Source organism: Corythoichthys intestinalis, chromosome 12, assembly GCF_030265065.1.
Source record: "Corythoichthys intestinalis isolate RoL2023-P3 chromosome 12, ASM3026506v1, whole genome shotgun sequence".
Lineage (NCBI taxonomy): Eukaryota > Metazoa > Chordata > Actinopteri > Syngnathiformes > Syngnathidae > Corythoichthys > Corythoichthys intestinalis.
Window position 1 is genome coordinate 44,221,060 of NC_080406.1, and position 14,689 is coordinate 44,235,748.

The 14,689-nt window shown below is 37.2% G+C and overlaps 2 protein-coding genes across 2 annotated transcripts; one reads left to right on the forward strand and one right to left on the reverse strand.

Annotated features, from left to right (window-relative positions):
* The first annotated feature begins 67 nt into the window (after nt 1–67).
* Nucleotides 68–4,989, forward strand: LOC130926800 (rab-like protein 3). The gene is made up of 8 exons (XM_057852035.1): nt 68–208; nt 545–636; nt 750–879; nt 948–1,062; nt 1,242–1,392; nt 1,664–1,735; nt 4,435–4,473; nt 4,612–4,989. Exons 1-8 carry the CDS (start codon nt 163–165, stop codon nt 4,666–4,668), a joined length of 702 nt encoding a protein of 233 aa, XP_057708018.1. The 5' UTR covers nt 68–162; the 3' UTR covers nt 4,669–4,989.
* LOC130926799 (granzyme B(G,H)-like) lies at nt 3,030–14,587 on the reverse strand. Its single transcript, XM_057852034.1, has 5 exons — nt 12,764–14,587; nt 12,531–12,678; nt 7,705–7,852; nt 6,981–7,235; nt 3,030–6,884 (listed from the first exon to the last, which is right to left on the reverse strand). The coding sequence occupies exons 1-5, from the start codon at nt 12,939–12,941 to the stop codon at nt 6,720–6,722; spliced, it is 894 nt and encodes a 297-aa protein (XP_057708017.1). The 5' UTR covers nt 12,942–14,587; the 3' UTR covers nt 3,030–6,719.
* Nucleotides 14,588–14,689: the final 102 nt, after the last annotated feature.

Genomic DNA, 14,689 nt, shown 5'->3' on the forward strand with positions numbered 1-14,689 from the left:
TTGTCATTTTAATTGGCAGATGAGAACATGCTTAGCCAATAAGATGATATAATACTCAGGCGCAAAACTGTAAACGGCCAGTAGAATTACGGTATTTTGAACTTGGGCGGGGTTTTATCATGTTTTCTTCCGGAAACTGGCACCCGTTGCTACTGTCAAATCATGGCTTCTCTTGATAGAGTTAAAGTGCTAGTTTTAGGTGATTCCGGTAAGTGCATACTTTTGGAATAACGTAGTTTTCATGACTAAATGTGTACATGGTATAATACCATATTCAAAAGTATACTATGCCGCAGTTCTAGCTCTATAGGTCATGCTCCATCTTGTACTGTAGTCTAAATATAATTAACTTTATTATTGATTTATTTAACACTGGATGAATAACTGTTAATAAATAAGCAACTTTATATTTTACTGCTGTGGCTATGGTAAGAGAATTAACTTAGATGATATTAATTACAACTTGAGCACCACTTTTCTAATTACTAAGAAGGTATTACCTTTTATTCAGATCCTCAGTCCATTGTGCACTGTCTGTTCACAGGTGTAGGAAAGTCCTCCTTAGTACATCTTTTGTGCCAGAACCAGGTTTTAGGGAATCCATCCTGGACTGTTGGATGCTCAGTAGATGTACGGGTAAGGTTGCTTTCAATTAAGAATAAAACTAACAAGATTGCTGGCTGTTGTACGTGATTTGTCATTGTGAACAATAATATCACATCAAATGTGTTTTGAATTTTGCAATACAGGTTCAAGACTACAAAGAGGGAACCCCAGACGAAAAAACATTCTACATTGAATTATGGGATGTCGGGGGCTCGGTCGGCAGTGCCAGCAGTATAAAAAGCACCAGAGCCGTCTTTTATAATTCAGTCAACGGTAGAGTTGTGTCCACGTGTGTACAATATTGGAAAGCATTGCTGTTCTCACCTGTTTTATCATTTTAGGAATTATTTTAGTCCACGATCTGACAAATAAGAAATCATCTCAGAATCTTTATCGCTGGTCACTGGAAGCGCTAAACAAGGATTCGTCACCAACGGGCGTCATTGTCTCCAATGGGTATGTGTGTTTTCAAGCGAGATTGACAGATGTGACGTGCAGAATTGTCAAATTTCTCCCAATTGGTCCAAAAATAATAAGTTAATAATTTTTTACATCTGATTTTGTTCCTCGAAATTTAATACACTTTTTGGGGTGATCTGTGAAGTGATAACGTATCCTTTTTTTTCCCCTGCAAGTGACTATGATCGTGAGCAGTTTGCAGAGAATCCGGTGCCGTTGCTTCTCATTGGCACCAAGTTTGACCAGATCTCCGAAACCAAACGGAGTGAAGTTCTCACACGGACGGCTTTCTTGTCTGAAGACTTCAACGCGGAGGAGATCAATCTTGTATGTCAAGGTTTTTTTGTTTTGTTTTTAACTCAGGAAAACTGCTATCAGACCTGCAATCAAAAACTTGCTGCTGAAGACGTCACGTTGGCAGTCCAAATAGTTATGGTGACCCCTAGTGGTTGTTCTGCTAGAATAACATCAATGTAACATGCACAGAAGATGTTTGGAGATACATACTGTATCGAAATCCTATGTTATTGTAGACCAACAATATTGACCATCTTTGAGCTTTGAAATTGAAATATCAAATTCTACTTTGTTCCTTCAGGACTGTACCAATCTGAGATATTTGGCTGCAGGCACATCCAATGCAGTGAAGCTCAGCAGATTCTTTGACAAGGTGAGATAGTGACAAAATGACATAGCAATAGCACAGCTATTGACGTGGACTGAAAGTATTTTTTTTAGTTAAGTTTGCACTTCTACAAAGGGCGGTTCTACAAGAAGGCGCGAGGAAAAAATAGCAATAATAGCTTAAATTAACAATAAAGACCTTTTGTCCACATGGGTGGACATCACATTTTGGATCATGTAGGCAGTTGGGATACATGTGTGGCCAAAGGAGGAGTTTAACTTTTGTGGGAGGAGGGGCAAAGCATGTTGATCACCCCGAAATGCAGTGTCAGCAATTAAATTACATTTAAAAATATATATATTTATATCTTGATACTGTTCGTGTTCAAGCTCAGTTATTGAAGCTTTTGAAAGCTTAGGTTTAAAGAAATTCTAAATATCCATCTTGCCTCTTCAGGTGTAGTTTTGGCTAAAGGACCGTCTGTAAGTTGCTAGTCACATGATCTATGAAAAAAAATAATTTTAATCCATTAGGAAATACTTTGTAGGATTCTTGTTCATTTCATTCATTTTTGTTGTTTTTTTTTATTGCTTTACAACTTTGATAGACAACATTTTAACAAATAGGTCTTTATTTTAAAGTGGAAGTTCAGAATTTTTGACAGTAGGCTTAATCTTGAAGATGATTTCAACAAATTCCGTGCAGTTTGTTAGTTTCAGGGTTCCGGAGTGGCTAAGCTAGTGCGAGTCAATGGTGCCTGCCAGTGTTGTTTTTTTGGCAGGCCTTTTAATTTTCGTCTTGGTCTTAGACTTTTGGACGATAATACTTATTAGTCTTATTCCTTTTTCAGTCATTTCAAAATGCTTTTGTCTTCGTCTACTTTTTGTTGACGAAAACTCCAAGACTAATTTTGTCTAGTTGTAGTCGACGTTTACTCAATATTTTTGCCTGTAAAATTCTAAAGTTTCTCTCCAATTAATAAAAAAAAATATTTCGAATAAACATTGACATACGAGAACATATTATAGCATCTACAAGCCTCTAAAAATTTATTATGTGATAATACACACTCAACTGGAAAACAGTACATTTTCAATGAACTATACACACCTGGACGCCACGAACTGTATATTTAAAAAAAAAAAGTTGTCCGAGAGTTTAAGAGGATGCTTTCCATTAGCAATATAACCTAATACTAACATGAACGTGAATGCTATACTAACAATGCAAGTTACATTTAGTGTGTGATGATCACACAGCACAGACCTTTAAAGGCTAAAGCAACGCTGCATTTTCTCTCTTAAGGACAAAGATAAAAGGACAAATCTTACATGTGTTTTAAAACAAGCATTGGGAGACTGGAGAGTACACTAGCGGTGGAGTTTTCGGGGGGCACAGCACGTCACATGAGTGACACAACCAGACACTGCAGGCTAACTACACATTGTGATTATGTGACAGAAACTATAGCGCATTTTCGTCTTGTTCTCGTCACATCAGACGAAAACTGGCATTTGTGTCGTTATGTTTTAGTCTCCCAAGACACGTTTTTAGCTCGTAATGATCTCGTTATCGTCATGAAAAAATTGTTCTTCGACAAAATATTTTCGTTATAGTCGTTATTGACGAAAACAACACTGATGTCTGCTTAGCATGCCAATAAAAAAAATGATATTAACAGATCTAACATAGTCAAATAAATTCAAAATGCAGATCACTGTTTGAAATACCCATATGACCAAAACAATGTCGCACCAAACTGCCGTATTTCATTTCATTCTGCTGGACTATTTTTTTTTTTTTTTTTAGATGCGTAATGCGACTACAATAGAAAGGAGTGCTTCGGCCACTCATGCTCGGTCTGCTGGGGTGGCCCTTTCGTTCCCACAGATTAAACGGCGTTGAAAAAACCAATGTGATATCACTCCGCCCTGCTTGCCTAGACAACCTGTTCCCTGCAGAGCTGCTGTATTACAAAAGTTACTGTTCATACTACAATTATTGACATGCAATGGTCAGTTTTAGTAATGTTATCCTGGAACCATAGCCAACACTATTGATTGCATGGGTCATTGGTGATTCTCATGTTTGCATACGTTTTTTTTCTGTTTTGTTTTTTTGCTATGCAAAGCAGGCACCATTGACTCACACTAGCTTAGCCACTCTGGGACCCTGAGACTAACAAATAACTAGCAAACTACACAGAATTTGTATAAATCAACTCCACTGACTAATTAAACCCCCACTAACTCGAAGAGTAAGCTTTATATAGCCCTTATGTCAAAAATTCTCAACTTCCCCCTTGAAATTCATCAATTACATGCAATGACATTTTCGGCCACCAGGTAGCGCACTGCAACCACCCAATCAATCTCCGCCTATGGGTGCGCCCTACATGAATTAAATTGTGGTGTCAACATGTGGACACCAGGTCTCGAATATAACTTGACTTTTTTTTTTTCCAAATTATTATCAATCTTTTTTCATGAATTAATAATAATATTTAGTCATAAAATGTTCAGTTAAAAAAAATACAATTTAAAAAATAATAATACCAGTATGCACTCTGGAAATATAGCACTCTAAAGTTTGTTTATTTATTTATTTATTCCATTTAAACTGGGAGGACTGGCATCTTTCGAAGCCATTGACTGCACTTGATATACGATATTGGGTTAACATAATGTATATGCCATGAAGCTATACTGTGATGTGATAAAAACATGAGCCGTATCTTCAAACAGGTGATTGAAAAAAGATATTTCACAAGAGATCCAAGTCAGGTGAGTTCTGATTTTAACGAATTTCGTTTGTAAAATTTAAAATCCACACTGCGCTCCTATAGTATTTAAATATTGTTCAGAATGTTTTAAAATGTACTCAAGTCTTAAAGCATAAAGACATGCGTTGTGTGTGTGCAGATGACAGGCTTCACGGACCGAAAGCGATTCAACTTTAAGACTTTGCACTATGACTGACAGTGCGGTCTGTGGTTAAACGTTAACAAAAGCAGTTTTGTCACACAACTTTCTGTCCCTTCAACCAGTTTTACTTTCTTTTATTCCATGGACAAATACATTTACAGTATCATTAATCATTTTCAATTATGATTTTATGTTTAAACCAGTCAAATATGCACATTACCTTGTGATAAAAAAATAAAGAAGCTACAAGATGGATACATCTATTTTTTTATTCATATTATAAATCCAAACGTACATGACAGTCATCATGTGTTTAATTATTTATGTTGTGTATTTGTCTCATGCTAAAATCAATAAAGAACACTTTTTCCTATAGTTATTGGTTTTGTTTCTGAATGAACGGCACCTACTTCTCTAGAAACTGAGAACAACTACACAGCTGACCAAAAGTATTGGCACCCCTGCAATTCTGTCTGATAATGCTCACTTTCTTCCAGAAAATGATTACAATTACAAATGCTTTGTTAGTAATAGCTTCATTTTTTTCTTGTAATGAAAAAACACAAAAGAGAATGGGAAAAAAATTAAATCATTATAATTTTACACAAAACTCCAAAAATGGGCTGGACAAATGTATTGGCACCCTTTGAAAAATCATGTAACACTTCTCTAATTTGTGTAATTGACAGCACCTGTTACTTACTTGTGGGACATAACAGGTGGTGCCAATAACTAAATCACACTTGCAGCCATTTAAAATGGAATAAAGTTGACTCAACCTCTCTCCTGTGTCCTTGTGTTTACCACATTGAGCATGGAGAAAAGAAAGAAGACCAAAAAACTGTCTGAGGACTTGAGAAGCAAAATTGTGAGGAAGCATGGGCAATCTCAAGGCTACAAGTCCATCTCTAAAGACCTGAATGTTCCTATGTCTACCGTGCGCAGTGTCATCAATAAATGTAAAGCCCATGGCACTGTGGCTAACCTCCCTAGATGTGGAAGGAAAAGAAAAATTGACGAGATTTCAACGAAAGATTGTGCGGCTGGTGGATTAAGAACCTCGACTAACATCCAAACAAGTTCATGCTGTCCTGCAGTCTGAGGGTACAACAGTGTCAACCCTTACTATTCGTCAGAGTCTGAATGAATAGGGACTCTATGGTAGGAAACCCAGAAAGACCCCACTTCTGACCCAGAGACATAAAAAAGCCAGGCTTGAGTTTGCCAAAGCTTATCTGAGAAAGCCAAAAACGTTTTGGAAGAATGTTCTCTGGTCAGATGAGACAAAAGTAGAGCTTTTTTGGAAGAGGCATCAACATTTACTGGGGAAAAAAACAAGGCCTTCAAAGAAAAGAACACAGTCAAACAGGGCGGAGGTTCCCTGATGTTTTGGGGTTGCTTTGCTAGCTCTGGCACTGGACTGCTTGACCGTGTGCATGGCATTATGAAGTCTGAACACTACCAACAAATTGTGCAGCATTATGTAGGGCCCAGTGTGAGAAAGCTGGGTCTCCCTCAGAGGTCATGGGTCTTCCAGCAGGACAATGACCCAAAACACACTTCAAAAAGCACTAGAAAATGGTTTGAGAGAAAGGACTGGAGACTTTCTAAAGTGGACAGCAATAAGTCCAGACTTGTATCCCATAGAACACCTGTGGAGAGATCTGAAAATGGCAGTTTGGAGAAGGCACCCTTCAAATCTCAGAGACCTGGAGCAGTTGGCCAAAGAAGAATGGTATAAAATTCCAGCAGAACATTGTAAGAAACTCATTGATGGATACCGGAAGCGGTTGTTCGAAGTTATTTTGTCTAAAGGTTGTGCTACCAAGTATTAGGCTGAGGGTGCCAATACCTTTGTCTGGCCCATTTTGAGTTTTGTGTAAAACGATAATTATTTGGTTTTTTTCCACTGTCTTTTGTTTTTTCTCATTGCAAGTGAAATAAATGAAGATATTACTACCAAAGCATTGTAATTGCAATAATTTTCTGGGAGAAATTAAGCATTATATGACAGAATTGCAGGGGTGCTAATACTTTTGGCCAGCAGTGTATGGAAATTTGCCATCTAATAAGCGTTTAGCAAGTAAAGAAATTTTGCAATGTGCTTACACCACAACCTTCCTTTGCATCACTTCCTTAATCCAAGGAAGGAAGGGGTGAACTTTGGTGAAGACGTGCGGAATCGTGCGATTACTGCAGTCATCTTGGTAGACAAAGGCCACTAGTCCTTGAACCGTAGTGTTGCAGATTAACGGACCCCCGGAATCTCCCTAGGGGACACAAAACGAAAGTTATGGTTTGTTGGTGACTTAATATGTTATGTGATACATTTGTCTGCATGCTATTTAGTGATTGACATGCATTACCCAACAAACCCCTCCTTTCTTGTCGGGCCTGGTGCATATCATGTGATCTGAATGAAATATTTCCTGCCAAATATTTTTGCACTCAAAATTGAACTGTATCTTCTCGGTGGTCTCCTTCAGTACATCAGAAGTGGGCACTTTCTCAGTTTGGCCCCAGCCAGCAACGACACATTTCGTTTGGGCCGGAATTTTCCCATTCTTCTTTGGTAGAACAATAAATTGGACGTTTCTGTTCAGCGTGGCCTTACGTTCCAACTGTAAGAGAGCAGATTCTGACAATTGGTTGACATTACCTCTGCCGGTAGATGAAAGCTATGGGAGGCAGAGGTTATGTATTCTGTTCCATATGTGTCGTCTTGTCTGTTTGGTGTATGTTTGTGCTCAAGATAACTCAAGAACAAATAAAGGAATTATTCTAAAATTTGTATACATATATATACTTTATATAATATATAATTTTTGCCTGCCTTGTACTTAAAGATTAAATACTGAAACAGATATTAAAAGTATATTAACAATTTTTTTTTTAAATGTCTCTTAAGGTACCGTGACATTATGTAGAATTCATTGTGTATGTTATTATGTGTGTATGTTATTATGTATGTACAATTCATTTAATTGAGTGATTCTGCAGTTTACTAGCACACATTTATATTCATTCTATTAGAAAGCATCAAAATAACATTTCAGGTTTCAAACAAAACAATTCATGACTTTTGTTTACCTTAAGTAGCATAATGTCATTGGTGTACCCTCCAGGGGTGTAGCGTGGATGAAGATAGAACTCTGCCACGTGGATCCGTTGCTGGCTTTTCTCGTGCTTGCTTATGTTGTGCGCTCCAAGTATAACTGTCATTTTCTCTATTGACTCACTAACAACCAAAGGAACAAACGAACAAGTGTACAACTTTGTTACAGACTTCCGCTCAGGCAACTTGGGTTCATCTTCCTTTCACTGACAGTTTTAATATACGGTGATCCCTCGTTTTTCACGGTTAACGAAACAACAACAAAAAGACTTTATATGTACAATATATGTATAAAGTGGTACCTCGACATACTGGCTTCAACATACAATCTTTTCGACATCCGTCGTAAAATTTGACTCTCCATTTGTTTCAACATCCGACGACACTGACACACAGCGGATTTTCTTGTGAGAGAAATCAACATGGGTTCCAAGAATGTTAGTGCAGGTGGCGAAAAAATGAAAAAGGTGAGGCTTACTATCAGGGCTGTCAACAGACTTGCAGGGGCCCGTGGCAAGAAACCATTATAGGCCCACCCACCCCACCCCTGCCACCGGCTTGTCACGACAACATACGCAGTACTTTTAACGCTTTGCAAGCAATGAGTGTAAATTTTCAAATTATTTAATTTGATAAGGATAGGAGAATTTAACAGACCGTAATGTGATGTGACACAATATAAACAAACTATTTCCATCTATTGTCCCATGTAGGCTACAATACAATACAACTGAGAGTGCTATGCCTGCCTGCTAAGCAACAAAACAGTATAACTAACCAACATGTCTTGTCATACCGCACCTCAATAGGCTACAAGCGGCTGGTGACGGACTCGAATCGGGCTTTGGTCATGGTGATCGCGAATGTAAAATGTTCAGTTTTAGCGGCTGTTGTTCACTTACTGACATCACCGTCCACAACCGACTCTAGCCCTAATTCTCTGGCTTCTTGTCCCCCTTTTATAAACGTCATAATTTTTTCTCGTTCACCTCTATGATCTTCATCTCTTTTTCTTTTCTGTGCACCTGATTTATGACGAGTCGCCATGTTTATAACAATGACAGATATATTTGAAGACAGATATATTTTTCCCACTTCAGGGCACGCACGTAGTGTAGCCTTGAGTGCGCCAGAGCGGGGTCAAACCATTCTCTGCTAAGACAGAGGGGGTGGGGGGGGTGGGGTTGTGCAAAAAAAGGAATAAATATATATTTGAAATATCTAACATGTTAAAGTTTTTAAGTATATATCGAGTAGAACATAATATTTAATCAGACAATGATTTAAATAAAAATAAATATGTGAATATAAAGTAAAATAAATTAAGGGTCATTCAGGGGCCCCTATGGTCCTGAAACCCGGGACAAAATACACGGTTATCCCCCCCGTCGACGGGCTTGCTTACTATTGTAATGAAGATGGAAATGATAGAAAAATATGAGCATCGTGAGCGCGTCCGTAAACTGGCTTGACAATAAGGCCGTAGAATGTCGAGAATCTCGACGGTCCTCCTCTGACCTCAATTCGCCAGTCTTTGCAAGTTAAGGTGACAATTATTATTACGATAACATTGCCAACAAATCGCCAGCTTCGTCCGGTTTTTAATCATTTATTTCAGAATTTGTACAACACAACATATCTACTGTCCGCCCCAGCTGAACAAAGTGAAAGTAAAAAGTCCTCCCTCACTCTGTGAAGTCAGCCATGCGATGTGTTCAGGTACACCACACAAAACACAAACGCCACATTAGAACCCAATTTGTTACGTTATTACAGCTGTTATTATTACTTTTAATATATTATTATTATGATTTTTATTCATAATTTATTGGTTTTGCTCTGTGTAATTACTATTGGCAATAGTAGCAGCATTTATCAAGGATTTTGTGCAGGTTTTCAGGCTGTGGAACAAATTAATGGGATTATAATGTATTGTTATGGGAAAATCTTGCTGGACATAAACCATTTTGACTTAGAAACAAGATCTTGAAGTGAACTAACTTCACATGTAGAAGTACCACTCGGAGTTTATGGGGGCCAGGGGGCCAACCCCAACCATAGGTAGGTGAAAAGTATTGCATGTAATTGACTTTCCTATATATGATTTTAAAATTAAGAGTTTTCCGTTAAAATATTGTCTATAAAGGTTGTAAAGCCATAGAACAAACAACAAAAATGAATGAAATGAAGAGAAAAAGATTCTTAGATTCTTAGAAAGATTATTTTTCGAACAGATCATGTGACTAGCACCTGAGATGGTCATTTGCTTTGCTTAGCCAAAACCACCTGAGGACTGAAGAGGCAAGATGGATATACAAAAATTTTTTTCAAACCTACGCTTTCAAACGCGACAACAACTACTAAGCAAGAACCAAGGTTTGAAAACGTGGACCATGAAACGCCAGAGAGCACAGCCAAAATGGTGAGCGGAGTTTCAATTTGCTCCACTTAAGACGCTAATTATACAACAGAGCCAAAACCGGTGTCTTGCCAATGGAGTTACCCCCGTCAAAAATTGCATCCCCTGGCTGCGGAAGCCGACACACACACATTAGTTATGAGTTATGTCGACTTAAACAATTAATTGAAGCCAGAAAATCAGTTATATATTTTGGACATTGAGGTTTCTTAAACTGGAGAAACTCTATACAGGACTTGAATTACAGTAATAACAATTATAGGTCATCCTACGAGTAAAACAGTAAAGCAATGCCATACGTTCAGTACGTATGTTACGTTATGCGACTTTTTTTTTTTTTTTTTTTTTTTTTTGATGGATGGGCCATTTTCTAAAACCTCATAGATAACTACATCACCAAAACACTGAAATCAAGCAAATCAGTGCACCGCAGTGCAATTTTTAATGAGGGGGAACTACATTGGCATGACACTGGCGGGCGTACCATATTCAATGGATGATGATCTTAGCGAAAAGTATAGCTGTCCTAAGCAGCCTGATTTAGAATTCCCCTCAAGAATGGTGGGAAACGAAAAATGATCATTTTCAACTTATTATTATCCATATTGGTAACACTTTACGAAAAGGGTCCCTTAATTAACATTAGTTAATGCATTTTTAGACAATAACTCATGTTTAAGTAACATGACAATAATTCATTTAATCCCTTATCTAACATTTATTAATATATGAATTAACATGAGTTAATGTATTAGTTAATACATTTTAAGACAATAACTACTGTTTAAGTAACATTACAATAATTAATATAATTGCATATCTAACATTTATTGATATATTAATTAACATGAGTTAATGCATTAGTTAATGAATAACCAGACAGTAACTAATAGTTTGGTAAAATTAAAAAAATATATAGGCCTATATAGGATTAGGGTTTAGGGTTAGGGTTTGTTAACTTAAGCATATATCATTTCTAAGTTAAGGCACACATGTTCTACACTTCACAATAAGGGTCCAAAAAGCATTCAGTAATGCTTAATAAATGTTGAGGGGTGGCTCAAGCATTTATAATTTCTTAGTCAAGGAACGCACGTGCTACATTTTACAATAAGGGTCCAAAAAGCATTCAGTAATGGTTAATAAAGGTTAAGAGGGGAGAACTTAAGCATTTATAATTTCTTAGTTAAGGGATACGCATGCTACATTTTACAATAAGGGTCCAAAAGACATTCAGTAATGGTTAATTAAGGTTAAGTAATACTTATGAGGTACGTTCACGTGAAATAATACCATACTTAAGGTTAGGTTATAATATCTGTATAATACATTACTTAACATTGATTCACATATACATTAGTGCATTAATAAATAGTTATTAATGTATACTGGTACTAGTAATTGATTGTGTTATTTTAAAATGAGAAACATTGCTCTGTGAGTCCTTGGGTGCTGCTACCCTAACCTTAAGTATGGTATTATTTCACGTGAACATACCGCATAAGTTTTACTTAACCTTAATTAACCATTACTGAATGTCTTTTGGACCCTTATTGTAAAGTGTAGCACATGTGTCCCCTAACTAAGAAATTATAAATGCTAAGTTAACAAACCCTAACCCTATATAGTCCTATAGATATATATATATATATATATATATATATATATATTTTTTTTTTTTTTTTTTTTTTTTTTTTTTACCAAACCATTAGTTACTGTCTAGTTATGCAATCACTAATGCATTAACTAATGGCATTAGCTAATGCATTAGCTAATGCATTAACTCATGTTAATTAATATATTAATAAATGTTAGATAAGCAATTATTTTATTTATTGTAATGTTACTTAAACATTAGTTATTATCTAAAATTGCATTAACTAATGTTAATTAGGGGACCCTTATTGTAAAGTATTACCTAAATATTCTTTAATTTCTTTGCTGACACTGCGTTTTGGCGGGTCATCAACTTGCCCCAAAAGTCAAACTCTGCCTATGGTACCACTGTAACTGAGGTTTTTAAGCACTGCTATTGTAATAAATATGATATAAATTAAATACAGTGTATATATCAAAGAAAACAATGATTTGTGCATGTTAACATGCATTTAGCCACATTTTTAAATAAAATACTGTATTTTTTTTTGTTGTTGTTGAAAAAAATCTGCGATGTACTGAGGGCGCGAAGTAGCGAGGGATCACTGTAATTAGCTCTATCTTTTAATTTTAATCTTTAATAAATCTTGCAAATAAATGTATCGACCCACCACATCCAACCTAAGGGGGGTTAGGTTTACAATGGGATAAATGAAAAAATGTTATGATGAAAATGTATATCCTAGTTGGAGATATTTTAAGTGCACTGCATACATCCAAACTCACTTTTTGCAATGGGCCGCAGTGAGAACAAAGTCCTCGCGGATTAGTATGCCGCCGCATGTGTGGCCTCCATTGACGTGCAGTGATGCCATGTAGGGTTTGGAGTGAGCCTTTGCAACCTTACCACCCACTATGCTGCTCCCTGTTGCCTCTGATGTGAAGAGAGCGCATCCAGTTATGTTTTTAATATTATTTGTACTTCGCTATGTACAGATAGTAATTGAATGTCATCTCACCTGAAAACCCAGAGAGCAGCTGAATGGCAAATAGGGTGCCGAAGACATACATCATTACAGTTGTGCAGGTTGAACACTTGCTGATGTCAAAGTCATTTCGAAAGCAATACATACATACAGGAAATTGATAGGAGGTGCTGACAGAGGTGGAGGTGACACTTTTTTTTGTGTGCATCATTGTTGTTTTTGGCAACACTTTCCATTTTCGTCTCAGTCTTGGCCTTTTGGACAATAGTACTTATTAGTCTTAGACATACTGTATTTTAGTCATCTAAAAATGTGTTTATCAAGTTTTTGTTGATAAAAACTAAAATTAAAAATTTTACTCCAAAAATGAATAAATAAAGGTTTCCAACTATTCTGAATGAACATTGAAAGATCAGCACATATTGTAGCGTCTACAAGGACAACGCCAGCCCGGTGGCAATATACACGGTGACCCAAAAAAAAGTTTACACTCAGTTGACTGCTTGTTTAAAAGCCATTGAAACATATCTAAATAGGTTGTCATACTTAAGTGATTCGTTAAGGTCACTCAATGCAGCTGGTAATCGCTCGTCTCTACAATTCCTGTGCTTCTGCTGAAAATGAAGAAAACTTTAGCTGTACCTGAATTGCTGCGTGCCGGTCTGACACATACTGAGATTGCAGCAAATCTGAGAATATCCAGATGTGCAGTCTACAAAGTTAAAAAGAAGCTGAAAGATACTGGAACAGCCTCAAGAAAACCTGGGTCTGGAAGTGAAGATCTGTGCGGACCAAAAAGTTGATTGACAAGGTGATATGTGGCCACCCCAGAGTCCAGATCTCAATCCCCTGGATTATAGCATATGGGCAACTATGGAGGACAGTGCCTGTAAGAAGCCACAAACTTCTGTGGCAGCCTTGGAGAGGTCCATTGTTAGATCTTGGGAAAAGATGACAGCATCCTACATAAAGAAGCCTTCCGCAGGCGCCTGGAGGCTGTTGTGACACTTAAGGGAGGACACATTGAAAAATAGAGTGTACTGTACATGTTCTTTACAATAATGTATAATTTGTGATTAAATTCTAATTCTAAGCTGAATAAACATGGCATTTAAGTTGTATTATAGCAGTGTAAACTTTTTTTGGGGTCACCCTGTACACTCAGCAGAATAACAGTACATTATTTTAAATTAATTATACACACCTTGACGCCACGAACTGTATGTAAAGAAAGTTGTCCGAGAGTTTAAGAGGACGCTCACCATTAGCATTAGCCTAATTCTAACACGAATGCTAACGCTATGAGTTACATTTCGTGTATGATGATTACTCAGCCTTGCAATCACAAATGTTTTGGTAGTTATATCTTCATTTATTGTGCTTGCAATGAAAAAACACAAAAGAGAAAAAAAAAAAAAAAAATCATTTTACACAAAACTCCAAAAATTGGCCAGACAAAAGTATTGGCACCCTCAGCCTAATGCTTGGTAGCACAACCTTTAGATAAAATAACTGTGAACAACCGCTTCGGTATCCATCAATGAGTTTATTACAATGCTCTGCTGGAGTTTTAGACCATTCTTCTATGGCCAACTGCTCCGGGTCTCTGAGATTTGAAGGGTGCCTTCTCCAGAGTGTCATTTTCAGATCTCTCCACATGTGTTCAATGGGATTCAGGTCTGGACTCATTGCTGGCCACTTTAGAAGTCTCCAGTGCTTTCTCTCAAACCATTTTCTAGTGCTTTCTGAAGTGTGTTTTGGGTCATTGTCCTGCTGGATGACCCATGACCTCTGAGGGAGACCCAGCTTTCTCACACTGGGCCCTACATTATGCTGCAAATTTTTGTTGGTAGTCATCAGACTTCATAATGCCATGCACACAGTCAAGCAGTCCAGTGCCAGAGGAAGCAAAGCAACCCCAAAACATCAGGGAACCTCCGCCATGTTTGAATGTAGGGA